General features: G+C 45.7%; 1 protein-coding gene across 2 annotated transcripts in view; it reads right to left on the bottom strand.

Moving 5' to 3' along the window:
* Positions 1 to 27,723, bottom strand: part of MARCHF3 (membrane associated ring-CH-type finger 3) — a 147,152-nt gene that overhangs the window by 30,584 nt on the left and 88,845 nt on the right. For both annotated transcript variants that reach the window (XM_081930771.1, XM_081930772.1), the window contains exons 2-3: positions 23,032 to 23,275; positions 16,303 to 16,507 (exon numbers count right to left, since the gene is read on the bottom strand). In XM_081930771.1, coding sequence (XP_081786897.1) covers positions 16,303 to 16,507; positions 23,032 to 23,219 — 393 coding nt within the window. In that variant the 5' untranslated portion in view covers positions 23,220 to 23,275. The remainder of the gene's footprint in view (positions 1 to 16,302; positions 16,508 to 23,031; positions 23,276 to 27,723) is intronic.

Below are 27,723 nucleotides of genomic sequence, written 5' to 3'. Positions count from 1 at the left end.
ACCACGTCTTCAGAAGGTGCTTCTAACTGGTGCTTCTCTCAAGGTGCTTCTAACTGGACTTCAGATCTTCAGAGTGGCTTCTGAAGATCCCTGTGGGCAAAAAAAGGGCTTCCTGACATCATTGTGACATCAGGAGATGGACAGGTCCACCCACCTGTCTAACATAGCCCATGAAGGGTGAGTGAAAGAAAAACCAGTCCCACCAGGCTTGAAAAATTCTCCACTCCTAATCTACAGATCATGCAGCTGAAAGTGAGCAATGACTGCACTGGAACAATGTATTTTGTAGTGACAGCAGGAGGTGTGAATACTCTCAGGGCTGCAAGATGTGCAACAGCTCATTTGTACATACAGTCTTACCTTGGTTCTCGAACAGAATCCATTCTGGAAGTCCGTTCAACTTCTGAAAAAGTTCAAATACCAATTGGCTGCAGGAGCTTCCTGCACACAATTGGAAGCCACGGAAGCCGCGTCAAACGTTTGGCTTCCAAAAAAAGTTCGCGAACTGGAACACTTACTTCTGGGTTTGCAGTGTTCAGGAGCCAAAACGTTCAAGTCACAAGGAATTTTTGAACCAAGGTATGACATTTCATGTTTATCACCAGAGGTTGCAGTAATGAAGGAATGATTAGCATGTATTAACCAACCTAGCAGTTCGATAGCATGTCAAAGTGCAAGTAGATAAATAGGTACCGCTCCGGCGGGGAGGTAAACGGCGTTTCCGTGTGCTGCTCTGGTTCGCCAGAAGCAGCTTAGTCATGCTGGCCACATGACCCGGAAGCTGTACGCCAGCTCCCTCGGCCAATAAAGCGAGATGAGCGCCGCAACCCCGGAGTCGGTCATGACTGGACTTAATGGTCAGGGGGGTATACTTTTGGAGGATTAATTCAATGGCATTTTTAAAGAAAATTCTGGAATAGAGGGTCTTTGCAAATGCCAAATTTTGCTTGAACGTGGGGACTAAATGTTCAGATTTCCTTGCATATCACTTATTGCTGTCACCTCAAGGTTAGTCAAACATTTTGGCAAGGCAGTTGGGAAGATGACATTTTAGAAAAAAACACACACAAAGCGGTGTGTTAAATTACATTCAGACAGAACTCTTGCGCAGTTCTCGGGCATTTTATGCAAGGTTGAAGGGTTCTGTTGTTAGGATTTATCTCATTTCCTTAGAAAATACCGCTGAGGATAGCAGCTGGATGAAGGTGCTGTTGCAATCCCAGATTACAATTGGGCTGCTTCTAGACATGATTGATTGCAACCTACACCTTGTTCAATTTCCATGAATCCTTGTAATGAGAAACTGTAAGACAACCAAGAGGAACTTGAAAGTGCTTCTTTCAAAGCCAAAGAGTTGGAGGGAAAGTTGTTTGCTTAAAAGGTGACCTGTAGCGTAAGAGAATGAACACCTGGACTTTTCATTGATTGTGGTGGGAACTGCAGGTGCAGAACCTGAGCTCAATCTACTGGGAACTTCTCTATGCACAACCCCACTGAATTCAGTTTGTTTTCTTTGACCCCTTGTTTCCAATTCTATTTTACTCAAATTAGATTCCTTAAACTGCATTTGGAACGCGGGTGGTGCTGTGGGTTAAACCACAGAGCCTAGGACTTGCCGATCAGAAGGTTGGCAGTTCGAATCCCTGTGACGGGGTGAGCTCCCGTTGCTCAGTCCCTGCTCCTGCCAACCTAGCAGTTCGAAAGCACGTCAAAGTGCAAGTAGATAAATAGGTACCGCTCCGATGGGAAGGTAAACGCCGTTTCCATGCGCTGCTCTGGTTTGCCAGAAGCGGCTTAGTCATGCTGGCCACATGACCCGGAAGCTGTATGCCGGCTCCCTTGGCCTATAGAGCGAGATGAGAGCCGCAACCCCAGAGTCGGCCACGACTGGACCTAATGGTCAGGGGTCCCTTTACCTTTTAAACTGCATTTGGCCAAGCCATCCTTCTACAGTGGCACCTTGGTTGTTGAACCGCTTGGCTCCCGAACAAATTGGCTCCCGAATGCCACAAACCCGGAAGCAAGTGTTCCAGTTTGCAAACTTTTTTTTGGAAGCCGAACATCTGACACGGCTTCTGTGTTTTCCAATTGAGTGCCAGAAGCTCCTGCAGCCAATCGAAAGTCACACCTTGGTTTATGAATGGTTCCGGGAGTCAAATGGACTCTTGAAATGGATTAGGTTCGACAGCTAAGGTACCACTGTATACATGAACACAGTGATGACGAAACAGCATTCCCTGCCCTTCAAATTCTTTTTTTCTGAAACAAGAAAATAAGACAGGAAGCCAAAGTGTGGGATTAAGGTAGCATCTAAATTTAGACCTCACATTAGTGTCACAATGGCATCTGGCTAAGTTCAGGTGCCCAAGACTAGCAATACAGTGGTACCTCGGGTTACATACGCTTCAGGTTACAGACTCCACTAACCCAGAAATAGTGCTTCAGGTTAAGAACTTTGCTTCAGGATGAGAACAGAAATTGTGATGCGGCGGCACGGCAACAGCAGGAGGCCCCATTAGCTAAAGTGGTGCTTCAGGTTAAGAACAGTTTCAGGTTAAGTACGGACCTCCGGAACGAAATAAGTACTTAACCCGAGGTACCACTGTATTGCAAGACTGGATATGACTAAAATAAATAAGTAGAAGTACACCACCCCCACACAAATATATTACTGGAAAATCTTCACTATACACAGAACACAACGGAATACATTACATGTTATTTTACCCTCTGGTATAAATTAAGATGTATGATATTAAGCATCAGCAGTTACTGAAAATGGCATATGCATACATCCTAATATAGCATGCACTAATTTTTCCTAGACATGTTTCTGTTCTAAATGTAGTTTCCAGGCTGTGTTTCAGAAAAGTGCACCGTCAACCTACCCTACAGAGGAAAAAGTCAAGCCAGCAGATCCATTCATGGAGGCACAATGATCTCGATAAAGTGCTGAATGGGCTTTTTGATGCAGACATATGGTAGGTGCTAGCAAGCTGTGAACGACTCCTGTCTGGGGCGTAATGCCACGGGTGCATATGTGGAGGTGACCATGCACAGAAACAAATTAAAGCTATGGAAAATGCCAGTGGGAAGAGATCTGTTAAGTGGATGGCTATTAACAACAGAGGCAAACAGCAGAATTATTATCCATGCTCCGGTGACCCTAAAATATCACATACTATGGGGTGGTTTTTTCTCTCTCCACAAAGCTCTGCAGAAATGCATTTCTGTAAGTACGCCGTTTAAATGGGAAGATTCATCTGAAAGTTGCACGAGCCTGCTACAGTCTGAAACACTTGAGGTGGACAAGGATCAGTGGCGTAGCGTGGGTTGTCAGCACCCGGGGCAAGGCAAGTAATTTGCGCCCCCTAACCCCTAACCTGCTGCCGCTGCCAGCTTCTTCTTGCTGCTGCCTGGTCTGGTCTGGTGTGGTTCTCTCCCGCGCTCAGCGCTGCGCTGGGTGGCCGCTGCACTGTCCCTCCCCCAGATAGTCCCTCGCTCTCTCTCCGCACCGCACGCCTGGCACCCACCCCCTCCACAGTGGGGGCGACCCGGCGGCTCGGATCGGATTCGCACAGCCAGCACTGCAGTGAGAGAGAGTGAGTGAGCCAGGTAGGGGCAGAGAGCTGCGAGTGCGCCCCGCCCCAGATGTTGCGCCCGGTGCGGCCAGCCCCCCCTGCACCCCCCACGCTACGCCACTGACAAGGATTAGGATAATTCTCCCATCCCCTTAATAAATTGGCAGTAATGTTTACTCGTCAATCCTAGGGATATGGGTGGCGCTGTGGTCTAAACCACTGAGCCTCTCGGGCTTGCCGATTGGAAGGTCAGCCATTTGAATCTATGCGACGGGGTGAGCTCCCGTTGCTCTGTCCCTGCTCCTGCCCACCTAGCAGTTTGAAAGCACACCAGTGCAAGTAGATAAATGGGTACCGCTGTGGTGGGAATGTAAACAGCATTTCCGTGCACTCTGGTTTCCATCACAGTGTCCCGTTGCGTCAGAAGTGGCTTAATCCTGCAGGCCACATGACCCGGAAAGCTGCCTGTGGACAAACGCCGGCTCCCTCGGCCTGAAAGCGAGATGAGCGCTGCAACCCCATAGTCGCCTTTGACTGGACTTAACCGTCCAGGGGTCCTTCACCTTTTATCTTTACCCATCAATCCAGCTATCCAACTGTCTGGGATGTCACCTGTTTTCATGACATATGACAATGACAAAAACATCGGGATTGGAAATATGAATGGCTTCGTACATCTTTCTAATCATCCTGATTCTGAAATGGCAGTGACTTGGAGAGGATCTGCAAAGAGGAGTGGGACAAAATACCTCCTGAGATGCGTGCAAACCTGGTGGCCACTTACAAGAAACGTCTGACCTCTGTAATTGCCAACAAGGCTTTTGCCACCAAGTACTAAGACATCTTTTGCAAAGGGATCAAATACTTATTTCACTCATTATAATGCACAACAATCTCTGACTTTTGTCTTCTGGGTTTCTGGGGGGGGGGGTGGTTCCTGTTGTTATTCTGTCTCTCACAGCTACAGTAAACCTACCATTAAAATTATGGACTGGTCATTTCTTCGTCAGAGGCCAAATGGGCAAATTTAGCACGGGATCAAATACTTCCCCCCCTCACTGTATACTGCCAGATCTTAATTTATACTCACATATATCAATATATAGTCTTGAGCCTCTCTTGTTTTGTACAAAAGAAACAAATAGTTCATAGAACCATAGAATTGTAAAGCTGGAAGGGATCATGAGGATCATCTAGTCCAGTCTTGGGTCTCCAGCTGTTTTTGGACTACAGTTCCCATCATCCCTGACCACTGGTCCTGCTAGTTAGGGATGATGGGAGTTGTAGTCCAAAAACAGATGGAGACCCAAGGTTGGGGAACCCCAATCTAGTCCACCCTCCTGCAATGCAGGAATCTTTTGCCCAGTGTGGGGCACAAACCCCCAACCCTAAGATTAAAGAGTTTTAGTTTTACACAGCTAACGAGAATGAACACTGAGCACTTCTTAAAGGAAAGTGTGCCATTTTTGTACAGGCACTTTTCAGAACAGAAGCAAATGTCAAGCAATCATTTGCCTTAGGTGGATTAAATGGGAACTCTTGACCTTCTCTGGATGAGCAATTAGCATATAGTGAACACATCTCATAAGACTCTGCACATATTCTAGCTAGCCTGAAGATCTAAGTGCAATTTCCAACACTCAGTCATTTAAATCCTCGGGGAATTTTAAATTCATCAGCTATTTAAATAGGAATGGATCCGCAGCTAGAGCTTGAATATTTGGGTTTATCAGCCCTACCCTAACCATGTTGATTCAGAAATAAGTGTCACTGACTTTAATAAGACTTTGGCCTAGCTATATTTGCATAGGATTACAGATGTACACACCTCGATCCTAAAATGCTGAGACGTTAAACCACCATGTTCAATCAAAGGCACTCCCCAAGTAAGTGAGCATAGCATGTCAATCCTATCCAGAATAATTTGGGGAGCAGATTCCATGCACTTAGTGGAATTTATTTCCAAGGAAATGTATACAAAATCTAAATCTTCACCAGTGAAAATCAGCAATGTTTAAGGAACAAAGTAGGCTCAGGCTGAACACACAAGCTGGATAACTTTGTAGATTTGGCTGTAAACATACGAGATCAGTACAGAGTCTTCCAGCAGACTGCAACAGCGAATGTTTAGCCTATCAGATATAAGGGGGAAGGTTATAAAGGACATGGGATGACCACCATCGGCAACAGAAGCCATTTTAAAAGGTCACAGCATGTTTTCAGCTCATGTTAAAAGAAATCCACATCTTAGAATCAATACGCAGGCTTTATCGTAAATTGGTTTACTTCATCACAGGCAAGAAGACACTAAAGTCATTGTTTTGTACCAGCTGCCAGGAAATATGCAAGACAAAGAGTAGGATTTGGGAGATTTAAAAATGTCAAATTACAGTAATTGGATAAATATACACTTCTTAATCTGGACTTTGAAAGCTGTCGGGCTTTTTCTAAAAGAGTACGCGGCAACAACGCTCAATGGAAGTTCATAATGAGAACACATAACAGAGTGTGTGCGTGAGCAAACTGGAAACCTAAGATTGGTGCAGGAGTAGATGGCGTGGGAGGTAGCCAGATTAGGAGTTTTTATGCCACAGCCGCACCTGAGCTACATATATCGCACCAAAAAAATGTTTTTGGGGTGCTAGCAACCATTTTTAAGTTACCACTCAGCTGAGGTATATAGGATATAGCTACAAGGCCTCATGTAGATCTCCTGTTGGTACTGGGATCATTATTAAAGGTAAAGGGACCCCTGACCATTAGGTCCAGTCGTGGCCGACTCTGGGGTTGCGGCGCTCATCTTGCTTTATTGGCCGAAGGAGCCGGCATACAGCTTCCGGGTCATGTGGCCAGCAGGACTAAGCCGCTTCTGGCAAACCAGAGCAGCGCACGGAAACGCCGTTTACCTTCCCACCGGAGCAGTACCTATTTATCTACTTGCACTTTGATGAGCTTTCAAACTGCTAGGTTGGCAGTAGTTGGGACTGAGCAACGGGAGCTCACCCCGTCACGGGGATTCGAACCGCCGAGCTTCTGATTGGCAAGTCCTAGGCTCTGTGGTTTAACCCACAGCGCCACCTGCGTCCTACGGGATCATTATTACCAGACCCCAAACATAGCAAGGTAAATGGCGTTTCTGTGCACTGCTCTGGTGCACCAGAAGTGGTTTAGTTATGCTGGGCACTGGGTATGTGGACAAACACCAGCTCCCTTGGCCTATAGAGCGAGATGAGCGTGTAACCCAAGTCATCTGCGACTGGACCTAACGGTCAGGGGTACCTTTACCTTTACTATTTACACACAGAGTGGAGCCCTTTCAGCATTTCCAAGCTGTTTATTCTAGCTGGACACCATCATTTTTATTCTGTCCTAATGTCTCTCACTGCTCTCGTTTCCTACTCTTTGAAATGAGCTTTTAAAAGAAAAAGATAAATCTTTCAGCCCTGCCTTTAACCACCTCAGGAGAGTGTAATTGAGTTGTCCCCTGTTTGGCTTCAGCAGAGTGGATTGCCAGCTCTTGCCTCCGTTAGCCCTTAAAGCCAATGGGCCATTTCGTCTCGCTGATTACATGCCGAAAACCCCTTTTCCCTTCTAGCCTTGACAGTGATCTCTTTGTGAACTGTGTCGGAGAGCATCTGGCCTTCTGCTGCGGTAACAGGATACCAAACTGCTGCTTCGCTGAACAGCGGAGGGCTGGGATGTACAAAAGGGAGGACGGAACGGAAGTCGGTTCAAAGCTTTACATGGAAAAACAGTCAGATGAGCTTCATATTTCAGTACAAGGCTTCAGAAAGCTTTCAATTACTAAGCAAGCTCATCTTAATCCTTTCATGCTTGAAGTTGACTGCCCATCCCCCAGCAACAGCTTCCCAGCTGCCAAGTTAAAAAAAGGGAGGGAAGAAAGTAACAAGTCCTAATCAATGATATTTATTGCAGGGCTCAAGACGCAAAGTTTAGTAGGAGCATCAAAGGACGGCTTGCATGTATTTTTATATTGCATGTTAACTTTTATTTTACTAGATTATAGCATTCCCTGCATTTTCGTTTAAAGTACACGTGCAATATGTGAGTGACTGTGTTTAAGTGCAACACGCCAACCCAGAAATGTCATAAAGATGTCACTGAAATGCCACTAAAAGGGCAGAACGGAGGCAGGGCGTTCGCAGGCTTTTTCAACGGGTTTCCATTATACGCGGTTTTACTGATGCGTGCGGTGCCTCAGAACATAACCATCGCACACCAACGCCGAGTATAGGGGGCGCTGAGGGCACCACCCCCTCAATATTTTGAACCAGGGGGCCCAGCCCCCCAATATTTAGGGGGGCGACATCCCCCGCCACCACCCTCCAGGTGCCTTACCCCCCACCCGGGAGGGAACAAGTGAGGGGGAAGAAGAAGAAGAGGAGGAGGAGGAGTTTGGATTTGATATCCCGCTTTATCACTACCCAAAGGAGTCTCAAAACGCTAACATTCTCCTTTCCCTTCCTCCCCCACAACAAACACTCTGTGAGGTGAGTGGGGCTGAGAGACTTCAGAGAAGTGAGACTGGCCCAAGCTCACCCAGCAGCTGCATGTGGAGGAGCAGAGACGTGAACCCGGTTCCCCAGATTACGAATCTACCGCTCTTAACCACTACAGCACACTGGCTCTCTGTGTGTACTGGCCCCCAGAGCATGCCCGGCGGCATGTCCCACTGGGTGGGACATGTCACATGACATCACATGGTGCGTCACACAATGCTTCCCCCTCCAATGTGGGGGGGGGCACAAGTTGTCACCCCTGCCCTCGCAAAAATGGGGGGCTGCCTGTATATAGTCCTTTATGATCTGGTAAGAGATAACATGATTCTTTGTTACAAGAACACAGTAGTAACTTATAAAGTAACCCATGATTCTATTTTTAAATTTATGTGCACCTGAGCACTGGAAATAAAAATATCGACCTGGAAATTCATGCCCAAATTCCTTATATTACTGACACCCAGAGTACAATCCAGAAACCATTCACTCTTTATTATGTACTAAAGTCTGTGGATATTCTCAAAAATAAACCTTTTCTAGTCTTGTGATCCATGTCACTGAATTTAATCTTCTAGAAGTTTTACTGTGCTTTCCACAAGAAGCAGCAGCGCAGAAATGGGTTGTCCATTTCCTATAGGACTCTATGATAACACACGTTTTTGTCACGTCTTCATGCAGTGTGTTTCACTCTTTCATATTATGTTTAAGCAGTTCTAAGATAACAGAAGAGAAAAAGGAGAAATGGCATTTATCAGATCAATGAATGATCAAATTTTGTCATGATGGAGCTCCTCCAAGTCAGGAAAATCACTAGTTTCCCCACATATAATTAAGACAAAGCAAATTTGCCTGCAACACCTATTCGCTCCTTCATTCATGAATGGATCAGCAGTTATATTTTTGAAAATATGGGAGTCATTCCACATGTGCAAACTTAGCTAAATGTAACATGAAAGGGCAGTTTGAATTAAAGACAAAAATACAAAATCTGATGTGGAATTCTGGGCCCTCTAGATGTTTTGGGACTACAACTCCCATCATCCCTAGCCATCAGGACCAGTGGTCAGGGATGATGGGCGTTGTAGTCCCAAAACATCTGGAGGGCCGAGTTTGCCTATGCCTGGTCAACAGCATCACACACCTTACGGTGGCCACTTAAGGCCGTTTGCTCTCCTACTTTAAGTGCTTGCCAGGTTCTGGGAGAAGAGGGATCTGGAATGCTTTCTAGTAATAATGTGTCAGCCAGCTGCCCCTCTGGCTCTGCCTCCTCCTCCTCTCCCATTATTTCCCAACTTCACCCCTCATCTACCTCTGAGCATTAACCTCCCACAAACCACTCTTGTAAATCTATACTGTCTTCCTCTTCTCTGGAAGGTTGAGGAGGCGGAGGCGGAGGCAGTCTGCACCATTCCTCCTCCTATCCAGTCCCTGACAGTAGCACAAACCACACTTTGCTGGTTGGGAGGAAAGGCAAACCATGATATGCCTCAAACCAGGAATGGAAGCAGGCAATTGCCAAGCATAAAAGTCCAACAAGAAGGAGAGAAAATGTGTGCATCTGAGGCTCATCCCAGTCTCATGAACATGATGCTAGACCATAGTTTAGTGGTTGCTTCTGAAGCAAATCAGTGGTTTCTTGGGTCCAGCTGGGGGGAAAGAAGAGAGTTAAAATTCTACATGAGTCTGATACGTCAGAATAAAATATTATTAAAAAGTGGGGGAGTGCTGTGCTATATTTTGCCTAGTGAACTGCAACTTCCTTTGGAAAACCGAGTTTTGCAGCATTCCGTAGCAGTAGATAAGGCATGCACCATCAGCGATGCACATGGCAAATGTGGTTTTTTTTTGTTTTCGTTGTCGCAGTAAAATATAAACTGGTCCGCCTTCAGAATGCCTATTCACTATATCACGTCCGTTACATTTTTATGCCTGATCTTGTGAGAACAGAATCTCTGCTATTTGGTTAAAACTTCTGCTGCCTGCAGGAAGCAAGCCTCTTTTATATTGCTCATACAATTCTTATCTATAGCACTGTGGTCTTTTAACAGGAAAAAGAAATGAGAAAAATCTAATCTCTCCCACTAGGGCCAAAAAAGAAAAGAAAAAGATGCCTCTTATCAAAAGGAAGATCAAAACATCACGCAAAGCCTGGCATCTGAATTTTCATTTTCCTGGTTCCATTTCCTCACAATTATAAAGTATGCAGCTGACCTCATAAACTCCGCTCTAGGATTATTGTTCCACGCGGAAAAAGATCTTAGGCTAGACTGTGAAATAATAAGAGAAGACCTATAATGCCTGGCCTATGTTTAAAAAGCTATGCTCTAGGTTTACTCTGAAAAAAAGGAGCACAAGTACGTTGTGGTAAGATAAAAATAGAAAGGAATCTGTAAACTAGGAGTAGGCAAACTAAGGCCTGGGGGCCGGATCCGGCCCAATCACCCTCTAAATCTGGCCTGCGGACGGTCCAGGAATCAGCGTGTTTTTACATGAGTAGAATGTGTCCTTTTATTTAAAATGCATCTCTGGGTTATTTGTGGGGCATAGGAATTTGTTCATCCCCCCAAAAAAAAGATAGTCCGGCCCCCACAAGGTCTGAGGGACAGTGGACCGGCCCCCTGCTGACCCCTGCTGTAAACTGAAGCCTTCAAGCCCACCTGCTTTGCGCAATGAATGAGGCATAAGGCTAATGTAAAGTCAAGGCTGATTCTGGCACAAATCCATGTTCTCCACAAAGCAAAACAAAAAAAGCTACAAGAGACTGGAGGATTAAGCATGTCACAGAAGTCGTCTTGTCCAACAGCTCATTGAAAGCTGTACCCAACGGAAACGTGTCTACTCTCTAATTTCATCAGTCGTATAAAGTATAATAGAACTCAACAGTGCAGGGCTACCATCCATGAAGAATGATGGCGGGATACTTTTGGGCAGCCATGCTGACTCCTTAGTTTTTACACTAGTGCGGGGAGGGAGTTTACTTTGGAAGAAATACTGGTAAAAACAGTGAAGCTACAGGCTTGGGGTGAGGGTCTAAACCAGCGCAGAGCAGAGCGGGACCGCCTTCCACGATGCTGGCCGGCTTCCCATTGGCTGCAGGAAGCTGCTGCAGCCAATGGGAAGCTGTGCACACCTCCTCCGTGCCAGAAGGAGACCGGAAATAGCATTTGCGCGCACAAACACTCCAGCCCACCGCGGCATCTGCAGGACCATGAACCGTCCCAAGCCACAAAAACTTTGCTGACCCCTGGTCTGGAGTGTCCATAGGCTGGGCTAGGATCAACACTTTGCTGCCAGGTTGCAGTGTGGATGCTCAGCCCCCACATCCACCAAGGGTCATTTAGTAGGGCAATGCCAGCCTTCAGGGAATCTGATCCCTCCCACGGTGGCAGCCAAGAAGCAGGTAAACCAAAAAACAGTTCTTACCAAGTACCGTATTTTTCGCTCCATAAGACACACTTTTTTCTTCCTAAAAAGTATGGGGAAATGTGTGTGCGTCTTATGGAGCGAATGCAGGCTGTGCATTCCCATCCTTACGGAGCTCCTTCCGTCCCTCATCCTGATTCGCTGGGAAGCCAGCAGACCAAGAGGCGCTGCACAGCTCTCCCTCTTGCTGTGCTTGCTTCAGAAATAGCTGTGCAGCTTGCTCTGGCTTTTCAGGGAGGTGGGAGAAGGGACGGAGGGCAGCCTGTCACTTCCTTCTCCCACCTCCCGGAAAAGCCAGCAAGAGAGAGCCGTGCTGGCTTTTCTTGTTTTCCTCCTCTAAAAACTAGGTGCATTTTATGGTCGGGTGTGTCTTATAGAGCGAAAAATATGGTAATTTATTCACTATTCACAGAGAGAGACGAAGGAATGCAGTCTCCCCTAGATAATGGCGTTGCTCCGAGTAAGGTCCCACCCCTCCCTCTCTCCTATTCTACATCCTCCTTGCATCAGCTGAACTGAGGTTTCTGCCCTTGAGCTTTCAGTTCTACTACTCTCAATGAACTCCTGGTCCTGGGAGAAGGGGGTCAGGAATGCTTTCCAAAAACACTGAGTCTGTTAGCTATCTCTCCCCTGTGCTTCTTTCTGCTGTTCCTCTTCCAATATTTCCCAGCTTCTCCCTCTGCAGCCTCCAAACTATGTCCTTCTGCAAACAACTGTTCTAAATCTATACCGTGGTACCTCTGGTTAACAACTTAATTCGTTCCGGAGGTCCGTTCTTAACCTGAAACTGTTCTTAACCTGAGGTACCACTTTAGCTAATGGGGCCTCCTGCTGCCGCCGCACAATTTCTGTTCTCATGCTGGAGCAAAGTTCTTAACCTGAGGTACTACTTCCAGGTTATCAGAGTCTGTAACCTGAAGCGTCTGTAACCTGAGGTACCACTGTACTGGTCTCTGGAAGGTCCAAGGGGAGGGGGGGCGGTCTTCACCATTCTTCCTCAGTCTAGTCCCTGACAGGCAATGGAGTACAGTCGTACCTCAGAAGTCAAATGGAATCTGTTCCGGAAGTCTGTTCGACTGCCAAAGCGTTCGACTTCCAATTGTGGCTTTGGATTGGCTGCAGGAAGCTCCTGCAGCCAATCAGAAGCTGCGGAAGCCCTGTCAGACATTCGGCTTCCAAAAGAACATTCACAAACCAGAACAGTCACTTCCGGGTTTCAATTGTTCAGGAGCCAAAACGTCCGAGTTCCGGGGCATTCAACAACCAAGGTATGACTGTACACTCAACCTGTGGCTAGGAAGCCACTGCATGTAGCAGTTGACATGTTCAGAGGATGCAGGAAAGGTGCTCCCCTATATTTAGGATGAAAAAACTCACCTGCCCTCACTTATGGATTGGCTCTTGATTTGCAGATCTTATGTTGTATTTCAAGAAATATAACCATTCCACCAATATGCCAGCTCTTAAGTCATAGAATCATAGATTGTAGAGTTCTATGGAACTACGAAGCTCATCTAGTGCAAGCCTGGCAATGCAGGAAATTTTGCCCAACATGAGATTAAGAGTCTCATGCTCTACAACTTCTTCAGGGGATAATGGAAAAAATGCCCATTTGGGGAGGAAATCTCATACTGTATATCAGTTCAGTGGCTTTACTGTTTGCATATGTTCCTGTTAACTGTACTTTGATATTTTATATGCTTCCAGTTTCTAATGAAGCCTTAGTTCACTGGCTTTCTACAAAGTAACAATCTCTTACATCTAGAACATATTTTTTATTTAAATCAGAACAGGGGTCAGCAAACTTTTCCAGCAGGGGGCTCAGACCTTGTGGAGGACCGGAGTATATTTTGAAAAAAATAAAATGAACAAATTCCTATGCCCCACAAATAACCCAGAGATGCATTTTAAATAAAAACAAACATTCTATGCATGTAAAAACACCAGACAGGCCCCACAAATAACCCAGAGATGCATTTTAAATAAAAGCACACATTCTACTAATGTAAAAACACGCTGATTCCCAGACGGTATGCGGGCCACATTTAGAAGGCGATTGGGCCAGATCCGGGCCCCGGGTCTTAGTTTGCCTACCCATGAATTAGAACTTTGTTACTGCAAGCCTTGCAATACCAGTCAAATGTTTACTGGGAAGGATGACTGAAAATTCCGCAACCATAAAATAGTTACTAGTATTGTGAATTTTGTTTTCCTGAATTTGGTTACCACTGCTCCTTTGTTTTTCCCTCCATTGAGCAAACAAACACAAACGTATTTGTTGCTTCTTGATTTCGTCTGCTTTTATCCTTTGGTCAGAGGGAATGTTCATTTCTCCATAGGATGTTAAAAAGCAAAGCTTCTCCAGCTCTGGAAGGGTTAACGCTCAATTTCAACTTCCCCAGTCACTATTAATTCTCAAGAAATGTCACATTCCATTTGTACAAAGAACATTTTCAATCCCAAAGGTGAAATTGCAATAAACTGGGCCCTAAAATCTATTTATTTACTCAATGCTATCTTATGACCATTTCTTTACCTTAGTAGACTTCCAGTCCCCCCCTGCCTCCCCCCCACCGCAAAAGTTGCATTTATTGATAATCAAAAATGTTGATTTGGGGCTTCTGCTGTATAACACGCCTGTTCAAGATGCCACTGTCTTGGACCAGAGAGAAGAGACGGCGGAAGAAGATTGGAAGAAATTCAAAGACTATTTACAGAAATATTGCAAAATTAATGAATCTTAGAATGATGTCGGATAGAAATTAAGTGGTTTCCAGCTGTGATGCTTTAAGAGAATATGGAAAAAAAAGGGTTAGAAATAGGTTAAAATTTATTGATAAGGATTTGCCGAACTAACAATGTGAATTGGAATACAAAAAAGGGAGGTATGAGGAGGTCTGGGAAATAAGTTAATGAAAAATAAGTAATGGAAACTTTATGTGTTTTTAATTATTTTTATTTTTGTATTTTTGTCATTTTTTTCCATTTTTTCTTTTTATTGTATTATTATTGAAAACTTTAATAAATATTCTTTAAAAAACAACAACAAGATGCCACTGTCTTGTTAGCCAAACTTAGCTGCTTAACTGAAATCTAAAGCTCCCGCCACAATGACTTTAGGGTACCACAAGACTTTGTCAAATCGAACTAACCATGTAACTGCCAGAAAGAAGACTTGGATCAAATGGCCAGTGACCTTCAGACTGCAGTCCTTGGATGGAAGGACTCTTTGGCAAGAGGTTAAAGGGCTCCTGGATTACTAGGCCGCCTCCTTGCCAGGAAGAATATCGGGACAAAAAGATGACAGCGTGGCTCAAGCCATCAGTTGGAGACTGAACAGAAGAAGGCAGCTTCATTTCCTGATCCCTGACTGAAAGAATACTCTCCTTCAACTGCCATTTACCCTTGCACTACAAAATCCGAAGGGAAGCACATTCTGGACTGTCAGGGGCTGCTAAGCTGTGCTGCACGTGCGTAGGGACTTCTTTTGTTGTATTACCAATTTTTTGTGGTCGGCATTTACATTTCAAATGGAAAGGGTAGTAGGTTAATGGCAGAGTTTTGCACGTAGAAGATCCCAGCTTAAACCCCTGTCATCCACAGGAAGGGCGGAGAAAGACACCTGCCTATCAGTGCAGACAAGATAATAATAATAATAATAATAATAATAATAATAATAATAATAATAATAATAATTGTTGATATTGTTAATACCCCATCTGGTTGGGTTTCCCCAGCCACTCTGGGCGGCTCCCAACAGAATATTAAAAACACGATAAAAAAATCAAACATTGAAAACTTCCCTAAACAAGGCTGCCTTCAGATGTCTTCTAAAAGTCAGATAGTTGTTTATTTCCTTGATATCTGATGGGAGGGCGCCACTACTGAGAAGGCCCCGGTTCCCTGTAACCTTACTTCTTGCAAGTGAGGGAACCGCCAGAGCTAGATGGGCCAAACAGCTCCCTATGAAGGAAGGCTCCACTGTTGTAGACAAGCACCCATGCAGCTTTGTGTGATCAGAATTATGCTGCCCCCACTGTGATTGATATAAGTTATTTTTATGTTGTCATTTTCTCAACCAACTTTCTATAATTCATTGCATAGCTGACTCTGAATTCTCATCATCACGGCTCCGTTTTCAAATTCCTAAAGGAAAGAAGTGACCTGTAATAATATCATATTTCAGAAGAAAGGAAGAGACTGCGGCTGCAGCCCAGAGAGCAGATTGAAATTTTATGTGCAGTCCAATTTATTTAAAATAATTGTATCCACAACCTGCAAGTCCCAGACCGTAAGTAACCAGAAGAAGAAAAATGTTTGGCCAATAAACAAACCAGCGTTAAAACTATAAAGTGGCAATACAAAAAATCCGTCCATGGGGGTGACTTTTAAAAACATTAATCCTTGATCTACATTTTACAATCTGCAGTAATGTGTTTTTTTTAAATAGTGTTCTGTAGATCTATGTCCCCCCCCAAGAGGTCTCCATTAAAGCAAAGAACAAAATATATGCTGTAAATATTCTCCCCCAAAGTATGCAGAGTCCTACAAAGGAGCCAAACCATTTGTCCTATTGTTCTCACCCATGTTCTTTGCTGAAAAATGAAGGTTTTAATTACGGTTGCCCTCTTCCTGCCCTTCATTCCCCCCGCTTCTAAAAACACCCCAAATGTATAGCTTTTCTTTTGCTTCATCGAAGCTGCAAATCTGTTGTGATCCTGGTGTAAAAACAGACATCATTAAAGCAAAGCTTTGGAGGACATGCCCCGTTTACTGACCTCGACCAGCGGCCTTGGTTTGCGCTCTACTGCAAACCTGAAGTGGCAGAGTTCACAGTAAGTGGTATTTGAAGACGACAGCCAGTGCTCCAGGCAGCTGCGATGTATAGTCCCCAGGGTTCCCGTACATTCACAGGGAGAGAGCAAGTCTTCTTGACTGCTGCCTTCGTGGCAAATCCTACACATTGGTCGGTCATTGAAAGGGCTGGAAGACAAGGAAGAGGGGTCGTGGGTTAGTACTGGAGTCACGGAGGGGAGGAAATGGGATGATTATCTGGCCCAACCGCATTGCCACGCCAACTCATCACCACACAATAACAAGCCTTTCCACAGTAACCGCACCATACAATAGTATACAAGGTAGCTCCACTCATTGAGGGGACTCAGTCACATCCCACCCCACATAAGAAGGTGTCACTTATTTTTCTGTGTATTGGATGAGGTTTTTTCACACAAAAATCATGTAAAAAAAGTGGGGTCGTCCAATACACGGATAGTGGCATGGGGGGAAGATGCTGCTGCATGCAGGGAGCGATCTGGGGGTGCTGGCTAGTGGCCCGCAGCTTCCCCCCCGATGCTGCTGCATGAGGGAATCACTCGCTACCTGCCCACAGGAAATGATCTAGGGAGTGTTTCCTGCCCGCAGCTGTGTGGGGGGAGAGGCTTAACAACGTTGGGCCATCTCACCTCATCTTCTTAAAATTGAGTCCCCCAAAATAGTGGGGGAGTCTTATACACGGGGGCGTCTAATAGATGGGAAAGTACGGTATCTCCTCCATCTCTACTAGCTAACCTGACCTGGGGTGACATTTTTTCTCACCCACAGATATGGAGAACAACCAACTGCAGAACAAATTCCGAGACACAAACTTTCTAGAGAGGTGTAACATCTTTGGTTCCATAGTATAGTTTCTCCCAGTGTTTTGTTTCTGTGCTGCAATGTACACTGCAATTCAGCCGGGTAACAACAACAACAACAACAATTTATTATTTATACCCCGCCCATCTGGCTGGGTTTCCTCAGCTACTCCCCAGCGGCTCCCAATAGAATATTAAAAACACAATCAAACATTAAAAACTTCCCTAAACAGGGTTGCCCTCAGGTGTCTTCTAAAAGTCAGATAGTTGTTTTATCTCATTGACATCCGATGGGAGGGCATTCCACAGGGCGGGTGCCACTACCAAGAAGGCCCTCTGCCTGGTTCCCTGTAGCTTTACTTCTCGCAGTGAGGGAACCGCCAGAAGGCCCCCAGAGCTGGACCTCAGTGTCCAGGCTGAGGAAGGGAACTCTATTTACACTAGTTGCTGGCACAACTGGTATTGTATCCATTTCTTTTCTCTTGTGCCTTAATGCAGCAGGAAAGGTTGAAGGAGCTGGGTATGTTTAGTCTGGAAAAGAGGAGACTGAGAGGAGATATGATAGCCATCTTCAAATATCTCAAGTGCTGTCACATGGAGGAGGGAGCAAGCTTGTTTTCTCCTGCTCCGGAAGGCAGAGCTCAAACCCATGGCTTCTAGTTGCAAGAAAGGAGATTCTGACTAAACATTAGGAAGAACCTTCTGACAGCAAGAGGGGTTTGACAGAGGAACAGTCTCCCTCGGAATGCTGTGGACTTTCCCTCCTTGGAGGTTTTTAAGCAGAGGTTGGATGCCCATCTGTCCTGGATGCTTTAGTGGAGATTCCTGCCGTGGCCTAGATGACCTTTGGGCTCCCTTCCAACTCTACAATTCTAAGATTCTAATACAAAACCACATTAGTTAAAACCGCAGTTTCTTTATTTTGACCAAACCACAACACTATAGTTTGTTTTTAAGGGACGCAGGTGGCGCTGTGGTCTAAACCACAGAGCCTAGGGATTGTTGATCGGAAGGTCGGCGGTTCAAATCCCCGCAACGGGGTGAGCTCCGGTTGCTCGGTCCCTGCTCCTGCCCACCTAGCTGTTCGAAATCACGTCAAAGTGCAAGTAGATAAATAGGTACCACTCTGGCAGGAAGGTAAACGGCGTTTCCGTGCGCTGCTATGGTTCACCAGAAGCAGCTTAGTCATGCTGGCCACATGACTCGGAAGCTGTACGCTGGCTCCCTTGGCCTGTAAAACGAGATAAGTTGTCCGCGACTGGACTTAACACTCAGGGGTCCCTTTACCTTTACCTTTTTATGGTTTGTTTTTAGCCAGGTCTCAAGCTGTAATTTCTTTTGTTTTGGACTTTAAGCTGTAGTTCAACACACTCCCGAAGTGCTGCTTTAATGCTTAAGAGAGAAGGGAGTTTGTGGATACTGTTACATTTGAACCAGGCCAGTGACTTTCCCAAATTATGTTGCTGGGACACAGCAACCTAGGTTGTTTTCTCACCAGCACAGTTAGGCTATAAATGCACTAAAGGCATTGGGACCTTTGTGTCTACCACCCACTGACTGAACAATATATGCACAGCCTGCTCTCCCCTCTATAGCAGTAGCAGAGCGTTTTCTGTGCAAACTGTTGCATGCTGTAAAAATGGCAGGGTATACTAAAGTCTTGGGTGGTAAAAGAACACTTCCTAGCCATTACTGTACACAAAACATGAATATTTTAAAAAAGAAAATCCTTTGTTAATGTTCTTTGAGATCAGCGAGGTTCTTTGCTCAGATGACTATTTTGCAGTCTGTTTAAGAATTTTTCGCCTCTTTTCCTTGGAAACCATATTCTGCTCCCAAGTTTTAATTTTTAATGGACCATGTATAGCCATTAGTTTTTATACCCATGGTCTTTCTCAGTCTCTCTCGTGTATTCATAGTGTGCAGTTATATGCACTCTACAACTCCTTTTGGCCAGGCTGAACAGGCTAAACGTTTTCAATCTGTTCTCCATTCCTGTATTCATTCTGGTTATTGCACTTAGTGTATGCTCAAGAAGGATAAACTTAAAATCGCACCAAACATGATCAAAACTGTATCTTCTCTTCCAAGTGAAACCATAGTTGGTGCCCCTTAAAGACAGGATTAAACATACACTCTCTGACATTACCTATGCATCATTTGTCAAGTACAAGGTTTTTATGATGCATGCTCCAGATACAGCCTACTGCGACTATCAGATCTAGATGGAAACACAAGCTCTCTTGTCGTCTTTAGCAAGTCTACTTTCTGTGGAGATAGCAATTCTATTCCCCGATAGAATTTTGCTGGCTAACATATGATCCCTAGCAGGTATCGATCCCTAACTTCCTTTCTGCTTTCTTCTCATAGCTATCACCTCTCCTCTTCCAGGTAGAACCAGTTCCTGTCTCTGCTACTCTCTTCTTCCAAGTACATCGAAAGGTTCAATCTGTACTTCCAGTTTTCTTTTATGCTGGCTGGATTTGGCTTTGCCAAGATCAGGTGCACTGTCTCTTGTTCTTGTTTGGTGGTAAGCAAGGAGTAGGAATAGGAGGGGGAGGCGGGTGGCGCTGTGGGTTAAACCACAGAGCCTAGGACTTGCCAATCAGAAGGTCGGCAGTTTGAATCCCCACAACGGGGTGAGCTCCCTTTGCTCAGTCTCTGCTCCTGCCCACCTAGCAGTTCGAAAGCACGTCAAAGTGCAAGTAGATAAATAGGTGCCGCTCCGGCGGGAAGGTAAACGGCATTTCCGTGCGCTGCTCTGGTTCGCCAGACCAGGACATGATCCGGAAGCTGTACGCCGGCTCCCTCGGCCAATAAAGTGAGATGAGCACCGCAACGCCAGAGTCGGTCACGACTGGACCTAATGGTCAGGGGTCCCTTCACCTTTAAGGAGTAGGAGAGGCTTGCTTTGTTGAGGAGAGGCATCCTGCCCTTCTAAGGAAGAGTTATCATTGGTGAATCTCGAAGGCTCGCAATGGCCTGGCACATTTAGCTCAGCACAAACAGGTGGGCACCATTGCTTTTCTAAGAGAATGAGGGAGGTGTTCACGGTGAGTTCTGACACCTATTTTTCTAGAAAAATAACACTGGTTAGGCCTGTGGTTGATTCTAGACCAGTCTCCAATCTTCCCTTCCTCAACAAGGTGTTAGGAGCATGTGGTGGCATCTCAGCATCAGGGTTCCTGGATGAAACAGATTACCTAGATCCATTTCAATCTGGTTTTAGGCCTGGCTGTAAAACGAAGACTGCTTTGGTTACCTTGGTGTGTGATCTGCATTGTGAACTGGACCTCTCAGTGGCTTTGGAGACCATCAACCATGGCATCGCTTTGGACTGTCTGTCTCGGATGGGCCTTGAAGGCACTATTTTACAGTGGATATTGCCCTTCTTAGAGGAGAAAATTCAGAAGGTAGTGCTGGGGTGTGTGTCTCCCCTTCAATCCTGTGGTGGTTTAAATATGGGGTCCCTCAGGTCTCCATCTTGTCCCATGCTGTTTAACATACGTAAACATGAAACCTCTGGGAGAGCTCACCAGAGTTTTGGAGCCATGCTGACGACACACAACTTTGTCTCTCCTTTCCATCAGAACCAAGGAAGGCCTGATCCAACTTTTGCCAAACCAAGAAAAGGAGAGTCCCTGTGCATATTTTCATACATTGTTTTCTTTCTTAAACATTACCGTTTGCTCAGCTGTCTTATTCCTAATTCAGACTTACATCAGTTAAAAATAGCTTAGCAATATGATCCTCTTCTGCTTATTTTAAGTATTTCCATTTCAAGGCTGTATACCGTAGTGTAGCTTCTCCCAATAGCGTGGCATTTTAGACCACCATTCTCATCGGCCTCAAACCAGCATGGCCAATGGTCAGATATTATTGTGACTGTGCAAAACAGCTGGGTGGACCAAAGTTGGGGAAGGCTGGTGTAGTAGGTTTGGAGGCTCAAATTCCCTCTCAGTCATGCATCTTTCAGGGTAGCCTTTGTGCACAGCATCACCTCTCACTAACCCTGCAGGGTAGTTATTGCAAGGATTAAACAAATTTCATGTATCCTGCTTTGATCTCATTGGAGAAAAAGCAGGATACAAATAGGATGGATGGATGGATAACTAACTAACTAACTAACTAATTGTATTTTTTTTAAAAAAAGCACACTTACAATGCTATAAAGGTAAAGGTAAAGGGACCCCTGACCATTAGGTCCAGTCGCGGACAACTCTGGGGTTGCGGCGCTCATCTCGCTTTACTGGCCGAGGGAGCCAGCGTACAGCTTCCGGGCCATGTGGCCAGCATGACTAAGCTGCTTCTGGTGAACCAGAGCAGCGCACAGAAACACTATTTACCTTCCCGCCAGAGTGGTTCCTAATTATCTACTTGCACTTTGACGTGCTTCTGAATGGCTAGGTTGGCAGGAGCAGGGACCGAGCAACGGGAGCTCACCCTGTTGCGGGGATTCAAACCGCCAACCTTCTGATCGGCAAGTCCTAGGCTCTGTGGTTTAACCCACAGTGCCACCTGCACCCCTTGTCTACACTGCTATAAAAAAGTATTTAATAATTATTCTTATTTATTACTTATACCCTGTCGATCTGGCTGGGTTTCCACAGCCACTCTGGGCGGCTCCCAACAGAATATTAAAAACACAATAAGACATCAAACATTAAAAACTTCCCTAAACAGGGCTGCCATCAGATATCTTTTAAAAGTCAGATAGGTCCTTATTTCCTTGGTATCTGGTGGGAGGGCGTTCCACAGGGTGGGTGCCACTACCGAGGAGGCCCTCTGCCTGGTTTATTGCAAGGCAAATCTATGAATTTAAAAATGTAATTGAAGCACAGCTCTTCATACACAAAACTTTGAAGAAAGATATCAGCTCGCTCTAGGAGCTTCCAATCTACCCTTCTGAAAAGAAAAGCTACGGTTAAGGGCATGACAGGGGATTTTTTAGAAATCAGCACTGGTTGAACAACATGCCCCCCCCCCAAATATAAGTACTTTCCCAAATACTATATTCTACACGCATTGGCTGATTGCCTACCAATAGACATACCAAGCCATTAGACATTCTTCTGAATGGACTTTAAAAAATATATAACATGACCACTGCTTACTTACACCATCTCAAACTGCTGCCTGCCACCAGTGAAAAAAATCTCATACAATACCACCCCAAAGACCCACTCCAGTCCATGGACATGGAAAAGACCAGCAAATTCTGTACCTAGGCATCGGGCATCGTGTTGAATATCAAGTTTGCCCAGCTGCCCAGCTACACAAAACGTGGTCTAGAAGTATAAAAGATGAAAGTCCACAATACTCCACACAGAACGCGATGGGCTAAATAGGAGTTTCCCTCCCAATCTCTCTCACACACATGCAAACGTGAAACGACAGCCCTCACTGGGAAGCTGCGAGCACCATGCTCAAGTCAGCAGAATGTCACTCCTGAACTTTTCTCTTTCGCCTCAGGAGGATTAATGGCCTCTCCATCCCTTTGCCACCTGCCTCCCCCAACGGTCCCCGCACCCCCTTCCTTGCGCGAAGCGGAACGGGTCGAATCGCCGGGGATCGCGACAAAGTTGCAACACATTACGAACTCGAAGAGGAGTCGAGCTTTTGCTCTCTTTAAAGTGAGCAATGCCGTGCGCATCATTCAGAGAGCATGGCTGTAACAATACAGGAGAATTGAACGTGCAGATTCCCATCTGCCTGCCCCTGAAACGGAGCTGTGACTTTGGAGATGAAAGACCCCCAAGTGCACTTAGGGAGGTTCGGGTCTTGAAATCGCAAACCCCCTCCCCTTCCTGGCACTTTCTTCCCCACGCTTAACAAGCAATCGGATGTTTCCTTGGCTCGGTACGACCGTACCTCTGTGTGGCAAGCGTCCGTACTACTGATGACAGCAGCTGCCCGTCCTTGGCCGAAACTTGCATGACATACTGCGGTTGCCCATTCGCGAGGCTGCTACAGTCCTCCACCGTCTTCACCACCGGAGCAGCTGAGCTGGTGCAGTCTGGTAAGACTTCGGGCAGGTGACTGCAGCGGCTGGTTGTCATGGTAACAGACAGCAATTACTCTGCTAATGGCTTCCACATTCATACAGGATTTCCATCTAGGAAAGAAAGATTAGAAAACAATTTATCGAAGGCAGGGGCTGCTGAGAGCGGACGCCGGGCAAGACACACATGCAACAAACCACCAACGTCTCCATCATTAAAATTCAGCAGGACTCAAAGAGCATTGCTTCCCATTAGAAAAATATTCTAACACAAAGGTGAAGGGGGGGCGGAGAGAATAGAAAAGCAGGAATTGTTAATAACAATGCAGCAAGCACCTCCGTGTACAACTCTCTCTTATTGATTCTCTTTGAAAATGAGATATTTCTCTCTCTGGCCCCCCTGCACCTCCTATTTCTTTTTCCCCCTTTTTAAAAATTGCTCTTGCTATTTGCAGGGGATGGGCAGCCTCACAATTACGTGGAGTTGAGAAACTGCGTCTCTATGAAGTGTGTATTATCTTGAAAAGCAATTTTTCTCCCTTTACTTTTCTCCACAGACTTTAATGCCTTGGTGATAAATGGAAAGGCTGAAAACCTTTTGTCTGTCTCTCTCTCTCTCTCTCTCTCTCTCTCTCTCTCTCTCTCTCTCTCTCTCTCTCTCTCCCTTGCCACCACCTTCCACCGCCCCCCCCCCCAGTTGTGAGGTGCTAAGGACACCTAGCCAGGGCTCGCTTCAGCTGCACGTCAGCCTCTTCCCCATAAACGCAAGAAAAGTACCAAATAAATTCGCAATCTCTCGGAGAAAATAACCTGTTATTACGAAGTGCGCGTTACACCATCAAATAGGGAGCACAACACCCAAATCAGTATTTAATGACAGAGGGGTTTTCTTCCCCCAACCCCACGACTCTGGCCCCTTAATGATAACCTGCATGCAGTAATAACACAGGCTGCAAGGTAAGGTTAGAGGGGGGTGGCGAAAAATAGAAATCATACTTGTATATGCCGTGCTCCTTTCTCCCAAGCATTTCAAGTAAATGACATTTAAAATGTTTTGCTGGACAGTAATTGTACAGAAAAACAGAACTTGTGATAGGCAGGAGTGGGCACCCCCCCCCCAGTTTAGGGGCCCATTTTGCACAGAAACACAAACAAGAGAAATATGCAGCGTTAGAAAATGTGGGTTAATTTACTGGGAAGTGCCATGTCCTGCTCTCCTCAACCAGGGTGAGAGTATAACAGCACCTCCAGGCTTTATTGAGGATGTGAGTGTATTGTATTTTTGGTTATTATGCTACGTATCTGTGTGTGTGTTTATGCACATAAAAGACCACAGACAGATTGTTCAAATACGAACATCACAGAACAAGCCCTTTCCTTAGAAGTCAGCGGCCCTAATAGCGAAGGACGTTTCAAAGGCCTGACTGAGGCTAGCTGCTAATTCCGTAGGTTCACTCTACTGATTTAAAAACAGCCAATAAAACAGGAAGAATAAAATTACCAGATAACATAATCATCAACTTCTTCATCATCAACAACAACACCACAGAAAGCTTAAAAGAAAATGAGTGGCATAAAATATATTCCGCAGTGGAATACAAGATTCATATTTCTACCAAACGTACCAAATATTCATGGGCGTTGCCAAATAAACTCATATTTGAAAGGACTGAGCCAACCAGGAGAAAGATTGGTCATATAAGTCACAAATGGCCCCCAAGTAGAAGCAAAGTTGGAGGGGTCTGCATCACCCCTGGCGGCGTGTATTTTATCAGTCATTTTTCCGGAAAAGGCAATGAACACGACTTCTTTAAACTGTTGAGCCACAGGAGAACAAGATGCATCTTTCCATCCTTGAGAGATCACTAGATGAGCAGCAACCAAAGGATATAGACTTCCCTGTTGAGAAGTAAGGTCAGAACCACCCCAAATGGCTAAGAGACATAGCCTAGGGTCCAAGGCGGCCTGTTTGCCAGCAATAATGCCAATCTCAATTGTAACCTGCTTCCAGAACCTGTGTACATAATGACATCCACACCACATATGCCAGTATGTTCCTCATACCTTACAACTCGGTCAGCATAAGGGGGAACTTCTTCCAATACATATTTTTATACAGTGGTATACAGTAGTACCTCAGCTTAGGGATGCAGGTGGCACTGTGGGTTAAACCACATAGCCAAGGGCTTGTCAATCAGAAGGTTGACAGTTTGAATCCCTGCGACGGGGTGAGCTCCCGTTGCTCGGTCCCTGCTCCTGCCAACCTAGCAGTTTGAAAGCACGTCAAAGTGCAAATAGATAAATAGGTAAAGTTAGCCTGGCGCCTTCATTATTCACCTTTAGGCGCCAGGCAAAACGTTCTTTTTTAACCAGGCCTTTGGTTGACCTGGGACGCGGGTGGCGCTGTGGGTTAAACCACAGAGCCTAGGACTTGCCGATCAGAAGGTCGGCTGTTCGAATCCCCGCGACGGGGTGAGCTCCCGTTGCTCGGTCCCTGCTCCTGCCAACCTAGCAGTTCGAAAGCACGTCAAAGTGCAAGTAGATAAATAGGTACCGCTCCGGCAGGAAGGTAAACGGCCAGAAGCGGCTTAGTCATGCTGGCCACATGACCCGGAAGCTGTACGCCGGCTCCTTCGGCCAATAAAGCGAGATGAGTGCTTGTGTGTGTACCAGCAATCATGTTCATACTCTCCCCCTTCCCTTTTCTGAGCCCTATCCTTTCATTCCCATCCTCCCCAAAGTGAGTGCCTGTGTGATTCCTCGGGGATAGGTTTATTCCCTCTTTCTTGTAAATCATTTTTATAGTTTTTTTTGTGGAGCACAAAAAGGGCAGGAGAACACTTTGGGAATTCTGACTCCCTAGGGCTCTTCCCCTCCCCCCAATGTCTTCACAATGCTAAGGGCAGAACCAGGCATTATGGGAAATACACTGTCGCTCCAGCAATCAGCAGCTTCTGCAACCCCACTTTTCTCAGTCTCCTGTAGCAAGTACTAAGATGATGATTTTGTCACGTTGTAAGATTCTGCATTATCAGCTCTGCTCCAATGGCTGAGATACCACAGGCAGAAGCCACCAATCTGGCCACACACACACACACACACTGTATATATATAAACAACCATGATAGAGCATGGCAGACACAATCCAAATACTGTACTGAACACCATTCAGTGTGTTCAGACCCAGATACCTCCCCCCTAAATAAACACACATTTGACTCAAATTTTAGTTTTGGTTTTTGGCAGAATTTAGGCCACAACCTTATTGATTACAGAAAGTGAGTGGTTGCATAGGCTCTGGTTCGACTAGCTCCCTGCACCCTTGCAGGTAGCGCTGACCCAGGGCACCAGCATAGGTAAGCCAAGGGTGAACACCTGAGGTAGGTGAAAACGGGAACGGACTATGTCTACTCCCCAGATGCTCCCCTGGACTCAGGCATGGGCACAACCCCTTCTCGGGGTTGACCAAACCAGGTTGAGTCCCTGGATTGCTTTAACGGAATACCCTTCACATAGGGATGGCAAGACCGTTCTCCCATCCCTATCACCTGAACCAGAGCCTATCTGCAACCTTACAAGTTGTGACGATTTGCTACGCAGCAGGTGAAACCCAAATGGTAACAGCCAATCAGCCAAGTGGGGAAAACTCCTGCCGTGCTCCTGTCCCAATGACAGATGACACACGACAGCATAGCAAGGTCAATCACAAAATCCCCTAAATATAGGGAGGTGGGCAGGTGCTCTGATGCATGAGCTGAAAGAGGAAGCTCAGGGTCACGTGCACAGGTATATATAGGTCCCTTGGCCCATTTAGACAGCTCCCCATTGGCCAGATTAAACCCAGCAATAAGGGACCTACCAATTGGGTGTTGTGGCTGTCCAATATACCCACCCACAACCAAGAGGTCAGTCTCCAGGTCTCACTGCAACACGTGCCCTCTTTTAGGGAGGACATACTTTACTTGCCTTAACACCAAAATAATTTAAAAATTGAAACCTTGGCCATTCCTTTTGTAGTTTGATAATCAACTGGCACAAAGCACTTTGTGGCACTTTCCAGAGTTAGCCAAGCAGCTGGCTGAGGCAAGAAAGCAATTGGATCCAGGCCGAGAGACATCAGGGATGCCATACCACTCCCATAGATCACCAGTGTTGAAGCAATGATTCTTCAACATCAATTTCGTTGGACTGGTCATGTTGTGCTAATGTCTGATGTTCGTCTTCCAAAGCAACTACTCTATTCTGAACTTAAAAATGGAAAGTGTAATGCTGGTGGTCAACAAAAGAGGTTTAAAAACTGTCTCAAGGCAAATCTAAAAAAATGTAGTATAAACACCAACAATTGGGAAACTGGCCTGCTAGCGCTCCAGTTGGAGAACAGCCTTTACCAAAGGTGTCATGGACTTTGAAGACACTCAAACTCAGGACGCAAGGGAGAAACGTGCTAGGAGGAAGGCACGCATGGCAAATCCACACCGTGATCAACTCCCAACCGGGAACCAATGTCCTCACTGTGGAAGGATGTGTGGATCCAGAATTGGCCTCCACAGTCACTTACAGAC

Source organism: Podarcis melisellensis (genome assembly GCF_964234715.1).
Source record: "Podarcis melisellensis genome assembly, chromosome: 11".
NCBI lineage: Eukaryota > Metazoa > Chordata > Lepidosauria > Squamata > Lacertidae > Podarcis > Podarcis melisellensis.
This window is presented reverse-complemented; position numbering and strand designations above follow the sequence as displayed.